The sequence below is a fragment of the Nycticebus coucang genome, chromosome 2 (genome assembly GCF_027406575.1).
Source record: "Nycticebus coucang isolate mNycCou1 chromosome 2, mNycCou1.pri, whole genome shotgun sequence".
NCBI classification, from domain to species: domain Eukaryota; kingdom Metazoa; phylum Chordata; class Mammalia; order Primates; family Lorisidae; genus Nycticebus; species Nycticebus coucang.
In genome coordinates, this window is record NC_069781.1 from 45,078,365 (window position 1) to 45,097,912 (window position 19,548).

General features: G+C 45.3%; 1 protein-coding gene and 1 pseudogene across 2 annotated transcripts in view; one reads left to right on the forward strand and one right to left on the reverse strand.

Moving 5' to 3' along the window:
* Positions 1–19,548, forward strand: part of DCAF12 (DDB1 and CUL4 associated factor 12) — a 59,444-nt gene that overhangs the window by 18,215 nt on the left and 21,681 nt on the right. The window contains exons 3-4 of the mRNA XM_053570500.1: positions 8,851–9,057; positions 13,041–13,101. Of these exons, the coding sequence (XP_053426475.1) occupies positions 8,851–9,057; positions 13,041–13,101 (268 nt within the window). The remainder of the gene's footprint in view (positions 1–8,850; positions 9,058–13,040; positions 13,102–19,548) is intronic.
* LOC128570890 (ATP-binding cassette sub-family F member 2-like) lies at positions 9,914–12,954 on the reverse strand (annotated as a pseudogene). The gene has a single exon (XR_008375653.1). The product of XR_008375653.1 is annotated as an ATP-binding cassette sub-family F member 2-like (transcript).

A 19,548-nucleotide genomic window follows, 5' to 3' on the forward strand; every position in this document is an offset into this window, starting at 1 on the left:
GGGTGCCTGTAGTCCCAGCTACTCGGGAGGCTGAGGCAAGAGAATCGCTTAAGCCCAGGAGTTAGAGGTTGCTGTGAGCTGTGTGATGCCATGGTACTCTACCCAGGGTCATAAGGTGAGACTCTGTCTCTACAAAAAAAAAAAAGAATTAGGTCAACTGGGTGGCACCTGTGGCTCAAACGAGTAGGGTGCTGGCCCCATATGCCAGAGGTGGTGGGTTCAAACCCAGCCCCGGCCAAAAACTGCAAAAAAATAAATAAATAAATAAATGAATAAATAAAAATAATAATTAAAAAAAAAAGAATTCGGTCAACTTAAGGAGGTGGTCAACTATGGAGGTTCGTATATGCTGTGTAATGATCAAATTAGGTAATTAGCATGTCGACTGTTACTTCCTTGTGGCGAGAACATAGAAAACCCTTTCTTCTACCTATTTTAAAGTAAATAATACTTTATTGTTGACTATACTGTGCCATAGAATATCAAAATTTACTACTCCTATCTAACTGTAACTTTGTACCCCTTGACCAACCTTTCCCCACTCTGGCTTCTATTAACTACTATTGTACTCTGCTTCTATGAGATCAACTTTTTTAGATTCCATGTATGAGTAAAATAGTGTGATATTTGTCCTTTTTTTTTTTTTTAGAAACAGAGTCTCAGTTTGTCGCCCTCGGTAGAGTACCATGGCATCACAGCTCACAACAACCTCCAGCTCTTGGGCTTAAGTGTTTCTCTGACCTTATCCTCCCAATATTTGTTCTTCTGTACTTAGCTTATATCATTTAAACTTAATGACCTCATGGCCGAGCAAGGTGACTCATGCCTGTAATTTCAACACTCTAGGAGGTCGAGGCAGGTAGAATGCCTGAGCTCAGGAGTTTGAGACCAACGTGAGCAACAGCAAGACCCCCGTCTCTAAAAATAGCCAGCTGTTGTGATGGATGCCTGTAGTCCCAGCTATTTGGGAGGCTCACTTGAGCCCAAGAGTTGGAGGTTGCTATGAGCGATGATGCTAGGGCATTCTATCCAGAGTGACAAAGTGAGACTCTGTTTCAAAAAAATAAATATATATTTTTATATGAAATAAAATATATATTTTTATATGAAATAATATATATATATTTTATATGAAATAATATATATATATTTTTTCGAAACAGAGTCTCACTTTGTTGCCCTTGGTAGAGTGCTATGGCGTCACAGCTCACAGCTACCTCCAACTCTTGGGCTTAAGCGATTCTCTTGCTTCAGCCTCCCGAGTAGCTGGGACTACAGGTGCCCACCACAATGCCCGGATTTTTTTTTTTTTGTAGAGACAGAGTCTCACTGTACCACCCTCGGTAGAGTGCCGTGGCGTCACACGGCTCACAGCAACCTCTAACTCTTGGGCTTACGCGATTCTCTTGCCTCAGCTTCCCGAGCAGCTGGGACTACAGGCGCCCGCCACAACGCCCGGCTATTTTTTGTTGCAGTTTTGGCCGGGGCTGGGTTTGAACCCACCACCCTCGGCATATGGGGCCGGCGCCCTACTCACTGAGCCACAGGCACCGCCCAATGCCCGGATTTTTTTTGTTGCAGTTGTCATTGCTCTTTTAGCTGGCCAGAGCTAGGTTCAAACCCACCACCGTTGGTATATAGGGCTGGTGCCCTACTCACTGAGCCACAGGTGCTACCCATAAAAAAATAAATTTAATGACCTCTAGGTTCATGCATTTTGTACTATGACAAGATTTCATTCTTCTTTGTGGCTGAATAGTATTCCATTCTGTATCTATGTATTTTGCTTATCTATTCATCCATTGATGAACACTTAGGTTGATTCCATATCTTGGCTATTGTGAATAGTGCTGTAATGAATGTGTAAACTCAGAAATTTCTTTTTCTTTCTTTACTTTTTTTTTTTTTTTTTTAGAGACAGTCTCACTTTGTCACCCTCAGTAGAGTGCTGTAATGTCACAGCTCACAGCAACCTCCAGCTCTTGGGTTTAGGTGATTCTCTTGCCTCAGCCTCCTGAGTAGCTGGGACTACAGGCGCCTGCCATAACACCCAGCTATTTTTTCGTTGCAGTTTGGCCAGGGCTGGGTTCAAACCTGCTACCCTCGGTATGTGAGGCCAGCGCCCTACTCACTGAGCCACAGGAGCTTCCCAACTCAGAAATTTCTGTTTTTTTGAGACAGAGCCTTAAGCTGTCACCCTGGGTAGAGTACAGTGGCATCACAGCTCATAGCAACCTCCAACTCCTGGGCTCAAGTGATTCTCCTGCCTCTGTCTCCCAAGTAGCTGGGACTACAGGTGCCCAACCACAATGTCCGGCTATTTTTTGGTTGCAGCTGTCATTGTTGTTTGGTGGGCTGGGGCTGGATTCGAACCTGACAGCTCAGGCGTATGTGGCTGGCGCCTTAACTGCTTGAGCCACGGGCGCCGAGCCTCAACTCAGAATTGCTTTTTTTTTTTTTGGCCAGTGCTGGGTTTGAACCCGCCACCTTCGTTAGATGAGGCCAGCACCCTACTCCTTTGAGCCACAGGCACTGCCCAACTCAGAAATTTGTAATGGAGGAATTCCTGGGGAAGGCCTGGAAATTTTATTTGTTTGTTTATTTTTTGAGACAGTCTCACAGTTGCCCTGGGTAGAGTGCTGTGGAGTCATAGCTCATAGCAACCTCTTAATTTTTGGGCTGAAGAAATTCTCTTGCCTCAGCCTCTCACCCACCACAACACCCAGTTACTTTTCCTTTTTTTTTTTTTTTTGTAGAGACAGAGTCTCACTTCATGGCCCTCGGTAGAGTGCCGTGGCCTCACACAGCTCACAGCAACCTCCAACTCTTGGGCTTAAGCGATTCTCTTGCCTCAGCCTCCCGAGTAGCTGGGACTACAGGCGCCCGCCACAATGCCTGGCTATTTTTGGTTGCAGTTTGGCCGGGGCCGGCGCCTTACCGACTGAACCACAGGGGCCTTACAGACTGAACCACAGGCGCCGCCCTACTTTTTCTATTTTTAGTAGAGACAGGGTCTTGAACTCCTGGGCTCAGGCAATCTATCCCCATTGGCCTCCCAGAGTGCTAGGATTATAGGTGTGAGCCACTGCTCCTAGCCTGTAGGGATTTTTTTTTTTTTTTTAAGAGACAAAGTCTCACTTTGTCACCCTTGTCAGAGTGCTGTGGCATCACAGCAACCTCTAGCTCTTGGTCTTAGGTGATTCTCTTGCCTCAGCCTTCCGCGTAGGTTGACTCCAGATGCCCACCACAATACCCAGCTATTTTTTGTTGCAGTTTGGCTGGGGTTGGGTTTGAACCTGCCACCCTCAGTATATAGGGCCAGTACCCTACTCACTGAGCCACAGGCACCTCCCAAGATTTTTTTTTTTTTTTTGTAGAGACAGAGTCTCACTGTACTGCCCTCGGGTAGAGTGCCATGGCGTAACATAGTGAGACTCTGTCTCAAAAAAAAAAAAAAAAAGGTATGTTACAGATACCTTTCTCTAGAAAATTACACAAAAATGCTCAATTTCAGGGGAGGTCCACAGGCCTCCTTAAGGCTCTCCATAGACCCCCTAAGGACTATAATCTCTTTATTATTAAGAAGGACTAGTCTACAAAAATGAATGCTTCGAAAGAGTCATTTTCTTTTCTTTTTTTTTTTGGTAGAGACAGAGTCTCACTGTACCGCCCTCAGGTAGAGTGCCATGGCGTCACATGGCTCACAGCAACCTCTAACTCTTGGGCTTACGTGATTCTCTTGCCTCAGCCTCCCGAGCAGCTGGGACTACAGGTGCCCGCCACAACGCCCGGCTATTTTTTTGTTGCAGTTTGGCCGGGGCTGGGTTTGAACCCACCACCCTCAGTATATGGGGCTGGCACCCTACTCACGGAGCCACAGGTGCCGCCCTCTAAGATTTTTTTTTTTTTTTTTTGTAGAGACAGAGTTTCACTTTATTGCCCTCGGTAGAGTGCCGTGGCATCAAACAGCTCACAGCAACCTCCAACTCCTAGGCTGAGGCGATTCTCTTGCCTCAGCCTCCCGAGTAGCTGGGACTACAGGCGCCCACCACAACGCCCGGCTATTTTTTTTTTGTTGCAGTTTGGCCGGGGCTGCAGCATATGGGGCCGGCGCCCTGCTCACTGAGCCACAGGCGCCGCCCTAAGATTTTTTTTTAAAGATAATTTTTCTGATTATTTTGATAATCAGTTTGGGAGTCAATCGTCTATAAGCTAAGATTTTAAAGATGCATTGTCCTGCACAACACAAAACATAAACAAGCGGTTAATTTTGTTTCAGTAAATGTTTTGAGGGCAATCTGGTTAAGGATCTTTTTTTTTTTTTTTTGCAGTTTTTGGCTGGGCCTGGGTATGAACCTGCCACCTCTGGTATATGGGGCTGGCCCCCTACTCCTTTGAGCCATTAGTGCCACCCAAAGATCATTTTTTTAAAGGGTAATATACTTAAATTTATCGGAAGGACTAGTTCACAAATCCAAAGAGCAGGAGATATTCCTTGATTTCAGAAGGAAACAGAACCAAGAATTGGAAAGCTGCTAGGAACCAAGAATGTCCATGCTTCCTCTCTTATGTTTTCTCTGGATTTGGTAGAAAAGAATGGCTTTGGTAGAAAATGCCACCCAGGCGTTTGATGTAGTACCACCTGCCAGTTCCACATTCTTAAGCGAATTGGAACAGCTTTGTCAGTGGTTCTCAACTTTCCTAATGCCATGATTTATTTTCATTGTTACAAAGGGGTCGCGACCCACAGGTTGAGAACCGCTGGCTTAGTCTAATCTAGCATTTGGACAAATTCTCCCTGAGCCAGGAACTCCCCATAGACTGTGTGTGATTTGGGGGTGTGGATTTATATCAAATAAACAGCTACAGGTCCTCATCCTCACAGGAGCACGGACACATCCTAAAGTAGTTTGGTAGGCCTTCCTTGAAAAACAGCTATTATTGGGTGGCACCTGTGGCTCAAGGAGTGGGGTGCCGGCCCCATATACCAGAGGTGGTGGGTTCAAACCCAGCCCCAGCCAAAAACTGCAAAAAAAAAAAAAAAAAAGAAAAACAGCTATTACAAGTACTAACTAGGTTGGCTTTTCTGGAGCAAGATGATAAAAACTAATTAAAATACATTCATTGTGGCTCAAGCGGCGGCTAAGGCACCAGCCATATACACCTGAGCTGGTGGGTTCAAATCCAGCCCAGGCCCACCAAACAACAATGATGGCTACAACCAAAAAATAGCCTGGCATTTTGGCAGGCGCCTGTGGTCCCAGCTACTTGGGAGGCAGAGGCAGGAGACTCACTTGAGCCCAGGAGTTGGAGGTTGCTGTGACCTGTGATGCATGATGCCACGGCACTCTACCTAGGGTGACAGCTTGAGGCTCCGTCTTAAAAAAAAAAAAAAAAGATACATGCATTGTGGTCAAAGGAGTAGGGCACCAGCCCCATATACCAGAGATGATGGGATCAAACCCGGCCCGGGCCAAAAAAAAAATACATGCATTGCTCTTGGAATTGGGAAGGAATTCTTAGCTTAATGGAAAAGTCAGAAAAGTAAATATTGTAAATCAGTGTGATATAGTGTTGTGGGTAGAGGGGTATCTTGGGAACCTATAAGAGGAGTAATTAATCAGCCTGCTATTTAGAGAATATTCCAGAAGAATCATGTCTGACCTGAATCATAAGACATAAACTCAGGTTGACCACATAAAGGAAAGAATAGGTGAAAGCATTTCTGGCATTGTGAACAGCACAAACATGAAACAAAATAATTATATTTCATTGAAGAATCTTGCATAAGTATAATAATTAAAGCAGTTATGTTTGTAGTTTTGTGTCCCTGGCAGGATACGATGATAGGCCGGGGCTGGATTGAGGTTGGATTGAAGAGAGTCTTTTTTTTTTTTTCCCAAGTGAGACTAGGTCTTTAACTTTGTTGCCCAGACTGCAGTGCAGTGGCATAATCACAGCTCATTGCAGTCTCAGACTCTCGGGCTCAACTTGATCCTCCTGCTTCAGCCTCCCAAGGAGCTAAGACTACAATGTGATCCACCCGCCTCAGCCTCCCAAGGAGCTAGGACTACAAGTACTAGTAGCTAGGACTACTACTAGTATTTAAAAATCTTATGTCGTAGGTGGTGCCCATAGCTCAGTGTGTAGGGCATCAGCCACATACACTGAGGCTGGCGGGTTCGAACCCAGGCTGGGCAAGCTGAAACAAGGACAACTGCAACCAAAAAAATAGCCAAGCGTTGTGGTGGACACCTGTAGTCCCAGCTACTTGGGAGGTGGAGGCAAGAGAATTGCTTAAGCCCGGCTCAGCGCCTGTTGCACAGTGGTTATGGCGCCAGCCACATGCACCAAGGCTGGCGGGTTCAAGCCTAGCCTGGGCCAACTAAACAATGATGACATCTGCAACAAGAAAATAGCTGGGCATTGTGGCGGTTGCCTATAGTCCCACCTGCTTGGGAGGCTGAGGCAAGAGAATCACTTAAGCCCAACAGTTGGAGGTTGCTGTGAGCTGTGATGCCACAACACTCTGCCCAGGGCAACAGCTTGAGACTTTGTCTCAAAAAAAAAAAAATCTTATATTGTAGAAACAGGGGTCTTACTGTGTTGCCAGTTTGATCCCAAACTCCTGTGCTCAACCAGTCCTCTCACCTTAGTCTTCTAAAGTACTAGAATTACAGGAATGAGTCACTGCCTACCCCTGAGCAGAATTTTTTTTCTTTTTTTTTTGTAGAGACAGTCTCACTTTATCACCCTCGGTAGAGGGCTGTGGCATCACACAGCTCACAGCAACCTCCAAAACCTGAGCTTAGGTGATTCTCTTGCCTCAGCCTCCCGAGTACCTGGGACTACAGGTGCCCACCACAAGACCTGGCTATTTTTTTTGTTGCAGTTTGGCCGGGGCTGGGTTTGAACCCGCCACCCTCGGTATATGGGGCCGACGCCCTACCCACTGAGCCATAGGTGCTGCCCGCCATTGGATATTTTTAAATTAGAAACTGGAATGGGAGAATTTTCATTTCCATTTTTATATTTTTTATTTTTTTTGAGGAAGAGTCTCACTATGTCACCCTCAGTAGAGTGCTATGGCGTCCTAGCTCACAACAACCTCCAACTCTTGGGCTTAAGTGATTCTCTTGCCTCAGCCTCCCAAGTAGCTGGGACTACAAGCACCTGCCACAAAGTTTGGCTATTTTTTGGTTGTAGTTGCCATTGTCGTTTGGCAGGCCCGGGCTGAATTTGAACCCGCCAGCTTCAGTGTCTGTGGCTGGTGCCCTAGCCGCTGAGCTACAGGTGCTGAGCCATTTATTTATTTTGAGACAGAGTCTCACTTGGTCACCCTTGGTAGAGTGCCGTGTCGTCTTAGCTCACAGCAGCCTGAAAGTGTTGGGTTCAAATGATCCTCTTCCTTCAGCCTCCTAAGTAGTGGGGATTACAGGCACCTACCACGGCGCTCAGCTATTTTTTAGAGACAGTTCTCACTCTGGCTCAGGCTAGTCTTGAACCTGTGAGCTCAGGCGATCCACTTGCCTCTGCCTCCCAAGAGCTGGGATTACAGGTGTGAGCCACCATGCCTGGCCAGGATTTCCATTTTTAGACCCTGCTAATTATAAAGAATAATTTGGGGGGCGGCGCCTATGGCTCAGTAAGTAGGGCACCAGCCCCATATACCTAGTGTGGCGAGTTCATACCCCGCTCCTGCCGAACTGCAACAAAAAAATAGCCGGGCATTGTGGCAGGCGCCTGTAGTCCCAGCTACTCGGGAGGCTGAGACAAGAATCACCTAAGCCCAGGAGTTGGAGGTTGCTGTGAGCTGTGTGACACCACAGCACTCTACCGAGGGTGATAAACTAAAACTCTGTCTCTATAAAAAATAAATAAAAAGATTGCGAGATAGTCCCTTTCCACCATGTCTGGCACTTTATTCCAGCTACTCCTTTTTATATTTTAAACTTAAGACCCATCTAGTTTCTCCTTTCATAAATCTCCTATGCAAACAGTAGGTTTATTTATATAAAAGTTTACCATGATTTGCCTTTACCATGAGAATTGCTGATAGGATTTTAATTCAGTTTCCTAGGCTACAAGGTTTATGAAGACAGAGATTATTTTTCTCTTGTTCATAATTGTGTTCCTAGCACTTAGTACTGGCAAATGAATAAGTGAATGAAAGGATGAATTATTGAATCACATGAAGAGTTTAATAACAGACTCTATTGAGAATGCTCAGAGAATCTGAGACTGAGTCTTTCCATGGAGCATTTCTGAGTTGAATTTCAAGGATAAAGAGGTAGAGGAGAGCACTTCAGCCAGAGGAAGCAGTAAGAGCAGAGGCAGGGAGGTGTAAGACAGAATGAGGGGATTAGTAACAGTGGCAGTGAGACACAACATTTAATACTGTTGTATATCTTCAGTCATTCAAGAAACTTAATAACATTAATAGGTCTGTGATTTGTTCTGGGAATTGGGTTTTATTTATAAGTTTCTGTGCATGGGTAGGTGAGGATTAGATCTATAAAATATGTCCAATCTGAGAAAAAATTGTTTTAATCTGGCTTTTTGTGTCCATTGTCTAATACAGGCCTCTTTGAAGCCTTTTGTGAATCCCAGGAAAATTTACTTCCTAATCTATGTTCATGTGGCGTATCATACCTATCTAAACATGTATTTGTTTATTTTTATGTTTTATTTGTCTAATAACCCTAGCCATATCTTTAATAATTCCCAGGGTCAAGCATGTAGTAGACATTAAATGTTTGGTACATAATTGAGCAAACAGACATTTCTACCCATTGTCACTCACATTAAATAGGAGCTATGTTCTACTTCTGTATCCTTGTTCTCTTGTAGCTGTTTGTAGTGGATGTCCAGACAAGCCAGATCACCAAGATCCCCATTCTGAAAGACCGGGAGCCTGGAGGTGTGACCCAGCAGGGCTGTGGTATCCATGCCATTGAGCTGAATCCTTCTAGGACACTGTTAGCCACTGGAGGAGACAACCCCAACAGCCTTGCCATCTACCGGCTGCCTACACTAGATCCTGTGTGTGTGGGAGATGTAAGTTTTCCCAGTAGTTTGTAGTTAGAGATAGCTTTGTTGTTTAATAGGGCCTGACTCCTACCAGCTCACCAGGGAAGGGGTAGTTTTCTTCTAAATTTCTGTTGACTACAGAGACATGGGGGTGAAGTTTGAAGTGGAGCCCTCAGAGTGGGGGCTGGACTCCTCATAAGGTCTAGTGTATGTTTTTTAAAGGGGCAGGCAGTACACTTTAGGGGTCAACAGTAGTGGGTTTCTATGCAAATCCACAGTGTTCACATATCTCCCACGATCAGGAGTCAGGGAGCAAAATGTACTAAATCATTCAGCAATCATTTATTAAATCTTCTATAGCTAAGCATTGTATCAGACACTGAGCACTCAGCAGTGAATAAAACAGATAAAGCTCCTGTTCAATTGAAGACTGCATTCTAATGAAAGGTGACGTATAAACCAATAAATATTTACCAGTAGTATGTCAAAGTTTGATAAGAGTAAAGGAGGGCTGAAGGGATAGCGAGTGAGGCAGAAGATACTATTTCAGAGGCCAGAGAAAGATCAGTGATACGATATTTGAGCAGAGAGACTTTTTTTTAATTATTATTAAATCATAGCTATATACATTAATGCAATCATGAGACACCATACACTGGTTTTATATACCATTTGACATATTTTCATCACACTGGTTAACATAGCCTTCCTGGCATTTTCTTAGTTTTTGTTTTTTTTTTTTTAGGGACCATACTTTCTCTTTATTTATTGGACACTTTGTAGATGCCACGCAGGTCTAAAAGTTACACGTTAATAATTAAATTAAATAATTAATAAAATAAAAATAATTAAAAATTAATTATTAACGTGTAACTTTTACACGTCTGAGGCCCTGGTCCAGAGCTCCAAACCAGAAGCAAAAGGAATAGGGGCAGTAGCCCTCTAACATCACCAAAAGCCAGAAAACGAGGATCCTGAGCTCCTTCAAGGGCCAAATCCAGGGCATGGGTCCTTGGGCTAACCCTTAGGTGCCTCTGGCTGCATCACACTCAGGGTCAGGTAACCAGCAAGGGGCTGGAGGGAACAGCCAGCCGAGTCCAGACACGGACAAATGTAACTGGAAGGAGGATAGGAAACGGACAGGTACTGTCCAGCTGTAGATATGATAACAGAGTGCAGCCAAGGCAGGTTGAGGGGTCGGGGAGAGGCTGGGGGAGTAGTACTGCAGCGGTGCTGGAGTGTAGCCCCAGGGTTCTGTCCTGAGCAGCTGGTCAGGGTGACAGCTGTTCGTCCCAGATGAAGCTCCTGACCTGAGCTGGGGCAGAGGACTCACACATTGTGGGTCCTCTTGGTGAGCTGGGGCTCCTCATCCACCAGCATGGACTTGAGGTGCTCCTTGTAGGCCAGGATGTCTCCAGGCCACTTGGTGATTGTCTGCTTCTCACAGACCCAAATTTCCTGTGCAACCTGCTGAATGAGTCTGAAGTCATGGCTGACCAGCATCATACCACCCTCAAACTCATTGATAGCATCTGCCAGTGCGTCAATGGTCTCAATATCCGGGTGATTGGTCGGCTCATCCAGGAAAAGCCAGATCCTGGTTCTGCCAGACCAGCCAGGCCAGACACACTTGGCACTTCTGCCCATCTGACAGGTTCCGAATTGGGCTCACCTACTGTTTTCCATTGAGACCATATCGTCCAATGATCTTTCTCATTTATTCCTTCTCCTTGATCTCTGGGTAGCACTTCATTATGTACTCCAAAGGGGAGAGGTCTGAGTCCAGCTGCTCTTGTAAATGTTGATGGTAACACCATATTTTGACATGAGAGTGTTTCGGATCATTCCATCTGTGGTTAGTAGCTCTCCAGTTAGCAGCTTCAGAAGAGTTGACTTTCCTGCTCCATTGGGCCCTACCAGAGCCACTCATGTGTCAAGGTCAATACCAAATTCCAGATTATTGTAGATACAAGGCCCATCCTTTGTATACTTGAAAATCACATTTTGCACCCTAATGACAGTGGAGGGATCTTACCACATGGTGGGAAATAAAATGACAGTGTCTTGTCGCTCACGACCCTCTCTGTCAGGCCTGATGCCATCGTTTTCTATAATGTCTTCTTGCTCTGGGCCTGCCGGGCCAGCGTGGCACTGCCATGACCAAACCTAGCAATGTAGTTCTTCATGTGTGCAATCTGATCTTGCTCTCAGTGATTCTCCTCCAGCTCCAGCCGTGTCTTCACATGCTGATCGTAATTACCCATATAATACTTCAGTTTCTTGTTGTGCCTGTGAATGATGTTGGTACAGACACCATTCAGAAAATCCTGGGAATGGGAGACGAGGACCAGGATGCGCTTAAAAGTTTTTAGTTCTTCTTCCAACCACACACAAGCATCTAGGTCCAGGTGATTCGTGGGCTCATCCAGGAGCAGCATGAAGGGCCGAATAAAGAAGGCTCTGGCAAGGGCAACTCTCATCCTCCAGCCCCCACTGAAGTCTTTTAATTTCTTGCGCTGCATGGCAGGTGTGAAACCCAGTCCATATAAGATCCGTGAAGCCCTCATCTCTGCCGTGGCATCCAGTTCCTCCAGGCGCTCATAGAGCTCCATGAGCTTCTCGCACTCAGCATCCTCATGAGCCAGCCACTCAGCCTCCCTCTCCAGCATAGCCTGCTCTGTGTCAACTTCCATCACACACTGCAAGGGAGTCTTGTCACTAGGGGGCATCTCTCGAGTCAGATGGTAGATGTCAATGTGCTCAGGGGTGGGTACTTCACATTTCCCAATAGCAGACAGCAGCATGGACTTGTCAATTCCATTTAAGCCAATGAGGCCTTATGTGTGCAATATAAGGCCTGATATGTGAGGCCTGAGTTTAATTCCAGTTTGGTGTCACTAAGCAGGTCTTGACCATGAAAGGTAAGTGAGAGGTTGATAATGTAGACATCAGTACTGTTGGGGTGAGAGGCAAGGACATCAGTGACAGCTCGAGCAGCAGCTTTCTTCATCTCAAAGTCCTCTAGCTCCTTGGTCAGCAGATCCACTTCTGTGGTCTCTCTGCCATTGGCCTCATTTTTCTCCTCTGCCACCTGTGGTTCTGTTACCATATCCCCGTTTTCTTCATGTCCCTTTCTGGGCCGCTGTCGAGCTTTGGCAGCTTCCTTCTTTTTGGTTGCCTTCTTCTTGGTCAGGTCAGAGGGCATGGTGATGAACCACAGGGGTAGGTTACTCTTCTTTCAGGGAGCTGGGCCTCGCCTCATTTTCTTAGTTATTATGTTGAGACATTTACATTCTACATTTAGTAAGTTTCACATGTACCCTTGTAAGATGCACTGTAGGTTTGGTCTCCCACCAATACACCCTCCCTCCACCCATCCTTCCCCCTGAGCAGAGAGACTTAAAGGAAATAAAGGTACAAGCCATGCAGATAACTGGGGGAAGAGAGTTCCAGGCAGAAAATAGGACCAAAGGTAGAAGGCCAGAGCTGTGTTCATTGGACATTTTTTATCACTCATAGTAATGCCAGTTTTACTTTAGCTTTGAGCTCCTCAACATAGAAGTTAAAGGGCGGCGCCTGTGGCTCAGTGAGTAGGGCGCTGGCCCCATATGCCGAGGGTGGTGAGTTCAAACCTAGCCCCGCCCAAACTGGAACAAAAAAATAGCCGGGCGTTGTGGCGGACGCCTGTAGTCCCAGCTGCTTGGAAGGCTGAGGCAAGAGAATCGCATAAGCCCAAGAGTTAGAGGTTGCTGTGAGCCGTGTGACGTCATGGCACTCTACCCGAGGGCGGTACAGTGAGACTCTGTCTCTACAAAAAAAAAAAAAATAGAAGTTAAAGATTGTGGGATCATGCCCTGTGGGTTGAGGTCACCAGAGATCAGAGTTGTTAATTTTTATAATAGTACTTTTAGTCACACCTATATATTTATCAGGGAAGTTCATTACAATCCTTATTTCATTGATTTCTTTTTTGTTTTCTTCCTTATACTTGTTACTGTCTTCTCTCCAAGGATGGACACAAGGACTGGATCTTTTCCATTGCATGGATCAGCGACACTATGGCAGTGTCTGGTAAAGTTGCCCTTTTATAGGGAGCTTTTGGTATGGTGGGGAGGGAGGGCTAAAGGCTGAAAATGAATAGTAATGTATATAGCCCAGTAAACAAAAAGATCATTGGCCAAGGGCCAGGAAATCTTGTTTCCATTAATGGCTTTCTCTGACTTACCATGTGTCTTTGGATAAGCCATTGTCCCTGTAGCTCAAACTCCTGGTATCAAGCAACCCTCCTGCCTCAGCTGCCTAAAATGCTGGGGTTACAGGCGTAGGCCATTGAATCCAGCCAGCCCCTGTATCCCTTTTTTTTTTTTTTTTTTTTTGTAGAGACAGAGTTTCACTTTATCACCCTGGCATCACAAAGGTCACAGCAACCTCCAACTCCTGGGCGTAGGCAATTCTCTTGCCTCAGCCTCCTTGAGTAGCTGGGACTACAGGCGCCCGCTACAACACCCCGCTATTTTTTTGTTGCAGTTTGGCCGGGGCCGAGTTTGAACCCACCACCCCTGGTATATAGGGCCGGTGCCCTACCCATTGAGCCACAGGCGCTGCCCCAGCCCCTGTATCTTTTTTTTTTTTTTTTTTGTAGAGACAGAGTCTCACTTTATGGCCCTCGGTAGAGTGCCCTGGCATCACACAGCTCACTGCAACCTCCAACTCCTGGGCGTAGGCAATTCTCTTGCCTCAGCCTCCCGAGTAGCTGGGACTACAGGCGCCTGCCACAACGCCCGGCTGTTCAGCCCCTGTATCTTAACTTCATGATCTATTAAGTGAAAATACTAGTTTCTTCATCCACTGTTCTACTTTGCCTTACTCCAAAATTATGTGTATTAACTGTAATCTAGGATTTAAAAAAAAAAAAAAAAGCATGTGTGGTAGCGTGTTAGCCATAACAATTTTGTGGGGTTTCATTGGGATAATGGTTGTGAAAGTGTTTGGGAAAAGTTGGTATGCTCTCCAAAGTATCAGAAACTGTTATTAATTATTGTACAACTGTTTGGCATTAAATTCCTTTTTGATAAATGGGAAGATTTCTTTTCCAGCGGTTAAAACAGCCAAAAGAAAAAAATGTGAATATATGAGTATAGAGAAATTAATCTAGTGATATACAAAGGCTTTCTGAGTACCCAGAGCAGCCTAGAAAGTTGGCTCAGAGTGCTAGCCAGCTTTGCTATATTTACCCACAGATAAAAATACAATCTTCCTCCTTCCAGATTGCCAAGATAAATGGTACAATGATCATTAAACTAAGAACTTCACATATATAATCCTCCACACAATATTAGGTTTGCATTATTAGCTTCATTTCACAGATGAGAACATTTAGATTCAAAGAGATTATCATAATTTGCCAGTGGCTATGCAAATAGTGCCAGACGAAGAAGTATCTGATTCCAAGTCTGTCTGATTTCAAAGCCCACCCATTGAACTCTTGCTTACAACACTAAGGAAATGTGAACATTTCTTTTTTTTTTTTTTTTTTTTTTTTTTTGAGAGAAACAGGGTCTCACCACATTGCTCTGATAGATCTTGAACTCTTGGCCTCAAGTGATCCTCCCACCTTAGCCTCCCAAAGTACTGGGATTACAGGTGTGAGCCACCATGCCTGGCCTCTCTTTTGGATTCTTAACAAAGCAATATTCTTCCTGAATTGATTATTAAAAATAGAAAAAATAGGCTGGGCATGGTGTCTCATGCCTATAATCCTAGCACTCTGGGAAGCAGAGGCCAGTGGATTGCTTGAACTCTCGGGTTCGAGACCAGCCTGAGCAAAAGCAAGACCCCATCTCTACTAAAAATAGAAAAACTGAGGCAAGAGGATTGCTTGAGCCCAACAGTTGGAGATTGTTGTAATCTATGATGCCACGGCACTCTATTCAGGGTGACAGCTTGAGACTGTCTCAAAAAAAAAAAAAAAAAAATTTTTTTTTTAATACAAAAATAAAAATCCAATAGAAAGCAGCCATAAGTGAAATCAATGTAATAAAGAAGTATATTAAAAAATCATAATTCAGGCCAGACTCACACCTGTTATCCTAGCACTCTGAGAGGCCGAGGCCAGTGCATTGCCTGTGCTCACAGTTTCGAAACCAGCCTAAGCCAGAGCAAGACCTTGTCTCTAAAAATAGCAGTGCATTGTGGTTGGCACCTATAGTCCCAGCTACCTGGGAGGCTGAGGCAAGAGAATCGCTTGAGCCCAGGAGTTTTGAGGTTGCTGTGAGTTATCACATCATGGCCCTCTACCAAGGGAGACAAAGTGAGACTCTGTCTCAAAAAAAAAAAAAAAAAGTCAAAATTCAGCCATACCTGTAATCACAGTGCTTTGGAAGGCCAAAATGAGAGGATCACTTGAGGCTAGGAATTTAAGACCAACCTGGGCAGCATAGCAAGACCCCATCTCTAAAAATGTATTTTTTTAATTAGCCAAAGGTGGTGGTGTGTACCTATAGTCCCAGATGCTCAGAAGTCTGAGGCAGGAGGATTGCTTGAGCCCAGGAGTTAGAGGCTACAGTGAGCGATGATAGGCCCACTATATTCCAGCCTCAGCAACAGAGCAAAATCTTGTTTCAAAAATAAGGTCAAAATTAGTTGGCATATCTCATGTCTCTATTCTCAGCTACTTAAGAAGCTGAGGCATGAGGATCACTTGAGGCCAGGTTTTCAAGACCAACCTGGGAAATACAGCAAGACTCCATCTCTTAAAAAGTTAAAAAATTGGGTGGTGCCTGTGCCTTAGTGGGTAGGGCGCCAGCCCCATATACTGAGGGTGGCAGGTTCAAGCCCAGCCAAACTGCAACAAAGGGGCATTTTGGTGGGCGCCTATAGTCCTAACTACTTGGGAGGCTGAGGCAAGAGAATCCCCTAAGCCAGGAATTGGAGGTTGCTGTGAGCTGTGTGATGCCTTGGCACTCTACTGAGGGCGATAAAGTGAGACTCTGTCTCTGCAAAAAAAAAAAAAAGTAGGCTTGGCGCCTGTGGCTCAAGCGGCTAAGGTATACCTGAGCTGGCAGGTTCGAATCCAGCGTGGGCCCGCCAAACAACAATGACGGCTGCAACCAAAAAATGGCTGGGCATTGTGGCAGGTGCCTGTAAGAGACAGGAGAATCACTTGAGCCCAGGAGATGGAGGTTGCTGTGAGCTGTGATGCCATGGCACTCTACCCAGGGCAACAGCTTGAGGCTCTGTCTCAAAAAAAAGTAAAAAATTAGGGTGGCGCCTGTGGCTCAGTAAGTAGGGCGCTGGCCCCATATACCAACGGTAGTGGGTTCAAACCCCACCTCGGTCAAACTGCAACCAAAAAATAGCCAGGCATTGTGGCGGGCCCCTGTAGTCCCAGCTGCTCAGGAGGCTGAGACAAGAGAATCGCATAAGCCCAAAAGCTGGAGGTTGCTGTGATCCGTGTGACATCATGGCACTCTACCGAGGGCGGTAAAGTAAGACTCTGTCTCTACCAAAAAAAAAAAAAAAAGTAAAAAATTAGCTGTGTACACCTGTACTCCCAGCTATATGGGAGACTGAGGCAGGTCAGAAGCTTCTGGATTTGCTGTTATTTGGTCTCCTCAAGGGATGAGAGCTCCTTAAGGCAGAGGCTGAGTCATGTCATCTCTATGAGGACTGTCTTGTACCCTGTTTCCCCAAAAATAAGACATCCTCCGAAAATAAGACCTACTTATAGGAAAGATAAGATGTTCCCTGAAAATAAGACCTAGTGCATCTTTGGGAGCACACCTTAAAATAAGACACTGTCTGGGCGGTGCCTGTGGCTCAAGGAGTAGGGCGCCGGTCCCATATGCCGGAGGTGGCGGGTTCAAACCTAGCCCCAGCACAAAAAAAAAAAAAAAAAAATGAATAAGGCACTGTCTTCTTTTCGGGGAAACAGGGTAATAGTAACCTTCACTAAATTTGGTTGTTGGGAGCTAGGACCTGGCATTGTTTTGGGAGCCTCCCTTCTTTTTTCAAATACCCTGCCAGTGTCATGTGTTTTCAGCCTGATAACTCCCAGGTCTGCATTTTGTGTATACAGCAGTATTTTAAACATAGGCTCTGATATTAGAGACCTGAATTTAAATCCTAGCCCTGCTGCTTGTTAACACTATGACCTTGGACAAGTTACTTAAGCTTTTCGACTATTAGCTTTCTCATCTATTTCCCTTCTGATGATAGGGAAATTAGAGTCATTGGGAAGGTAAAATAAGATAGTACATAGTGGCTGCCATCTTGAAAGTGCTCAATAATTATTAACCAGTGTTGATATTCAGACTTGAGATGAGCACCAGTCCCTAAATGTTCCACCTTTGTTTTGTTTTGTTTTTTGGAGACAGTCTCATTTTGTGGCCCTTGGTAGAGTGCCATGGTGTCTTAGCTCACAACAACCTCAAACTGTGGGGCTCAAATGATCCTCTTACATCAGCCTCCAGAGTAGCTGGGACTACAGGCACCCATCACAACACCCAGCTAGTTTTTAGCGACTGGGTCTCATTCTTGCTCAGACTGGTCTTGAACTCCTGAGCTCAGGCAGTCTACCCATTTCGGCCTCCCAGAATGCTGTGATTACAGGTGTGAGCCACCATGCCCAGACCTAAATGTTCCACCTTTAAATCAGAATATTCAGATTCTTCGTCTGCCTTCCGAGGCTTGCTTCCCCTCCTTGCCATTGTCCTATATTGGTAAATGCTTCCATGTTCCAACCAACTGCACAGCCTGTGAACTAAGACTTATTTTAAGCTTCTCAGTTTCCTTAGATTATGAAGCCATGTGGATATTGTTTTTTAGATGAGATCCGGCATGTTCACGGTGTTATGGCTGCAGACTGAATACTATTTTTTTTTTTTTTTTTTCAGTTTTTGGCCAGGGCTGGGTTTGAACCCACACCTCCGGCATATGGGGCTGGCGCCCTACCCCTTTGAACCACAGGCGCCACCCTGAATACTATTTTTTAAATCTCTTGAATCTGTAGATTTCCCTCCTACCTTCTCTTCTAGAATACTCATTATCTATCTCTTAAATTACCCCCAATATTTTCTTGTCTCTGTGTCTACTCTTATCTCCTCTAGTCTAACCTTCATGTTCTTTTTTTTGTTTGTTTGAGACAGAGTGTCTCACTCTGTTTCTCAGGTTACTAGAGTGCCATAGTGTCAGCCTGGCTCACAGCAACCTCAAACTCTTGGGTTCAAGTGATCTCCTGGCCTCAGCCTCTGGAATAGCTGGGACTACAGGAATCTCCCCCAACACCTGGCTATTTTTTTCTATTTTTAGCAGAGACAGATCTCATTCTTGTATAGGTCTGGAACCCCTCTAAGCTTAAGGAATCCACTCTCTTCGGTCTCCTAGAGTGCTAGGATCACAGGTGTGAGCTACTGTGCGTACGTAGCCTTCACGTTCTTTAGTCACATTAGTTCTTTAACTTTTTCTCTAGTGTAAAAGTAATACATATGTATTGTAAGATATTGCTATAATCCTAGCATTCTGGGAAGCCAAGGAGGGTGGATTGCTTGAGATCAGAAATTCGAGATCAGCCTGAGCAAGAGCAAGACCCCATCTCTAAAAAATACTAGCTGGGCGTTGTTGCAGGTGCCTAAAGTCCCAGCAACTGGGGAGGCTGAGGCAAGGGGATTGCCTGAGCCCAGGAGTTCAAGGTTGCTGTGACCTATGATGCCAGGGCACTCTACTGAGGGCGTCAAAGTGAGACTCTGGGGCGGCAATTGTAGCCCAGTGCGTAGGGCACTGGCCACATACATCCAGCACCCTGGGTGGGTTCGAACCTGCCCTGGGCCAGCTAAACAGCAATGACAACTGCAACAAAAAATAGCTGGGCATTGTGGTGGGCACTTGTAGTCCCAGCTACTTGGGAGGCTGAGACAAGAGAATTGCTTAAGCCCAAGAGTTTGAAGTTGCTGTGAGCTGTGACATGACGGCACTCTACCAAAGGTAACATACTGAGACTCTGTCTCAAAAAATATATATAATATTGTTTTTAAATATACATGAACATTGAAGGAAATAAGGATTACCCACAATGTCTCTAACAAGAAATAACTACTATTGACATTTTAAAATATATCCTGTCATTGCACTCTACCCAGGCAACAGTAGGCGTGGTGGTTCAGATTTGGAATGCTAGCACTTTAAAGAGGCCAAGCTGGAAGGATGGCGGGAGGTCAGAAGTTCATATATCCTCACGCCTGTAATCCCAGCACTTGGGAGGCTGAGGTGGGTGGATTGCCTGAGCTCACAGGTTTGAGACCAGCATAAGCCAGAGTCGGACCTCATCTCTAAAAATAGTTGGGCATTGTGGCAGGTGTAGTCCCAGCTACTTGGGAGGCTGAAGCAGGACAATTGCTTAAGCCCAGGAGTTTGAGGTTGCTGTGAGGTATGATATCACAGCACTCTACCAGCGGGGACAAAGTGAGACTATCTTTAAAAAATAAACAAACAAACTGCCTTGGCGCCTGTGGCTCATGTGGC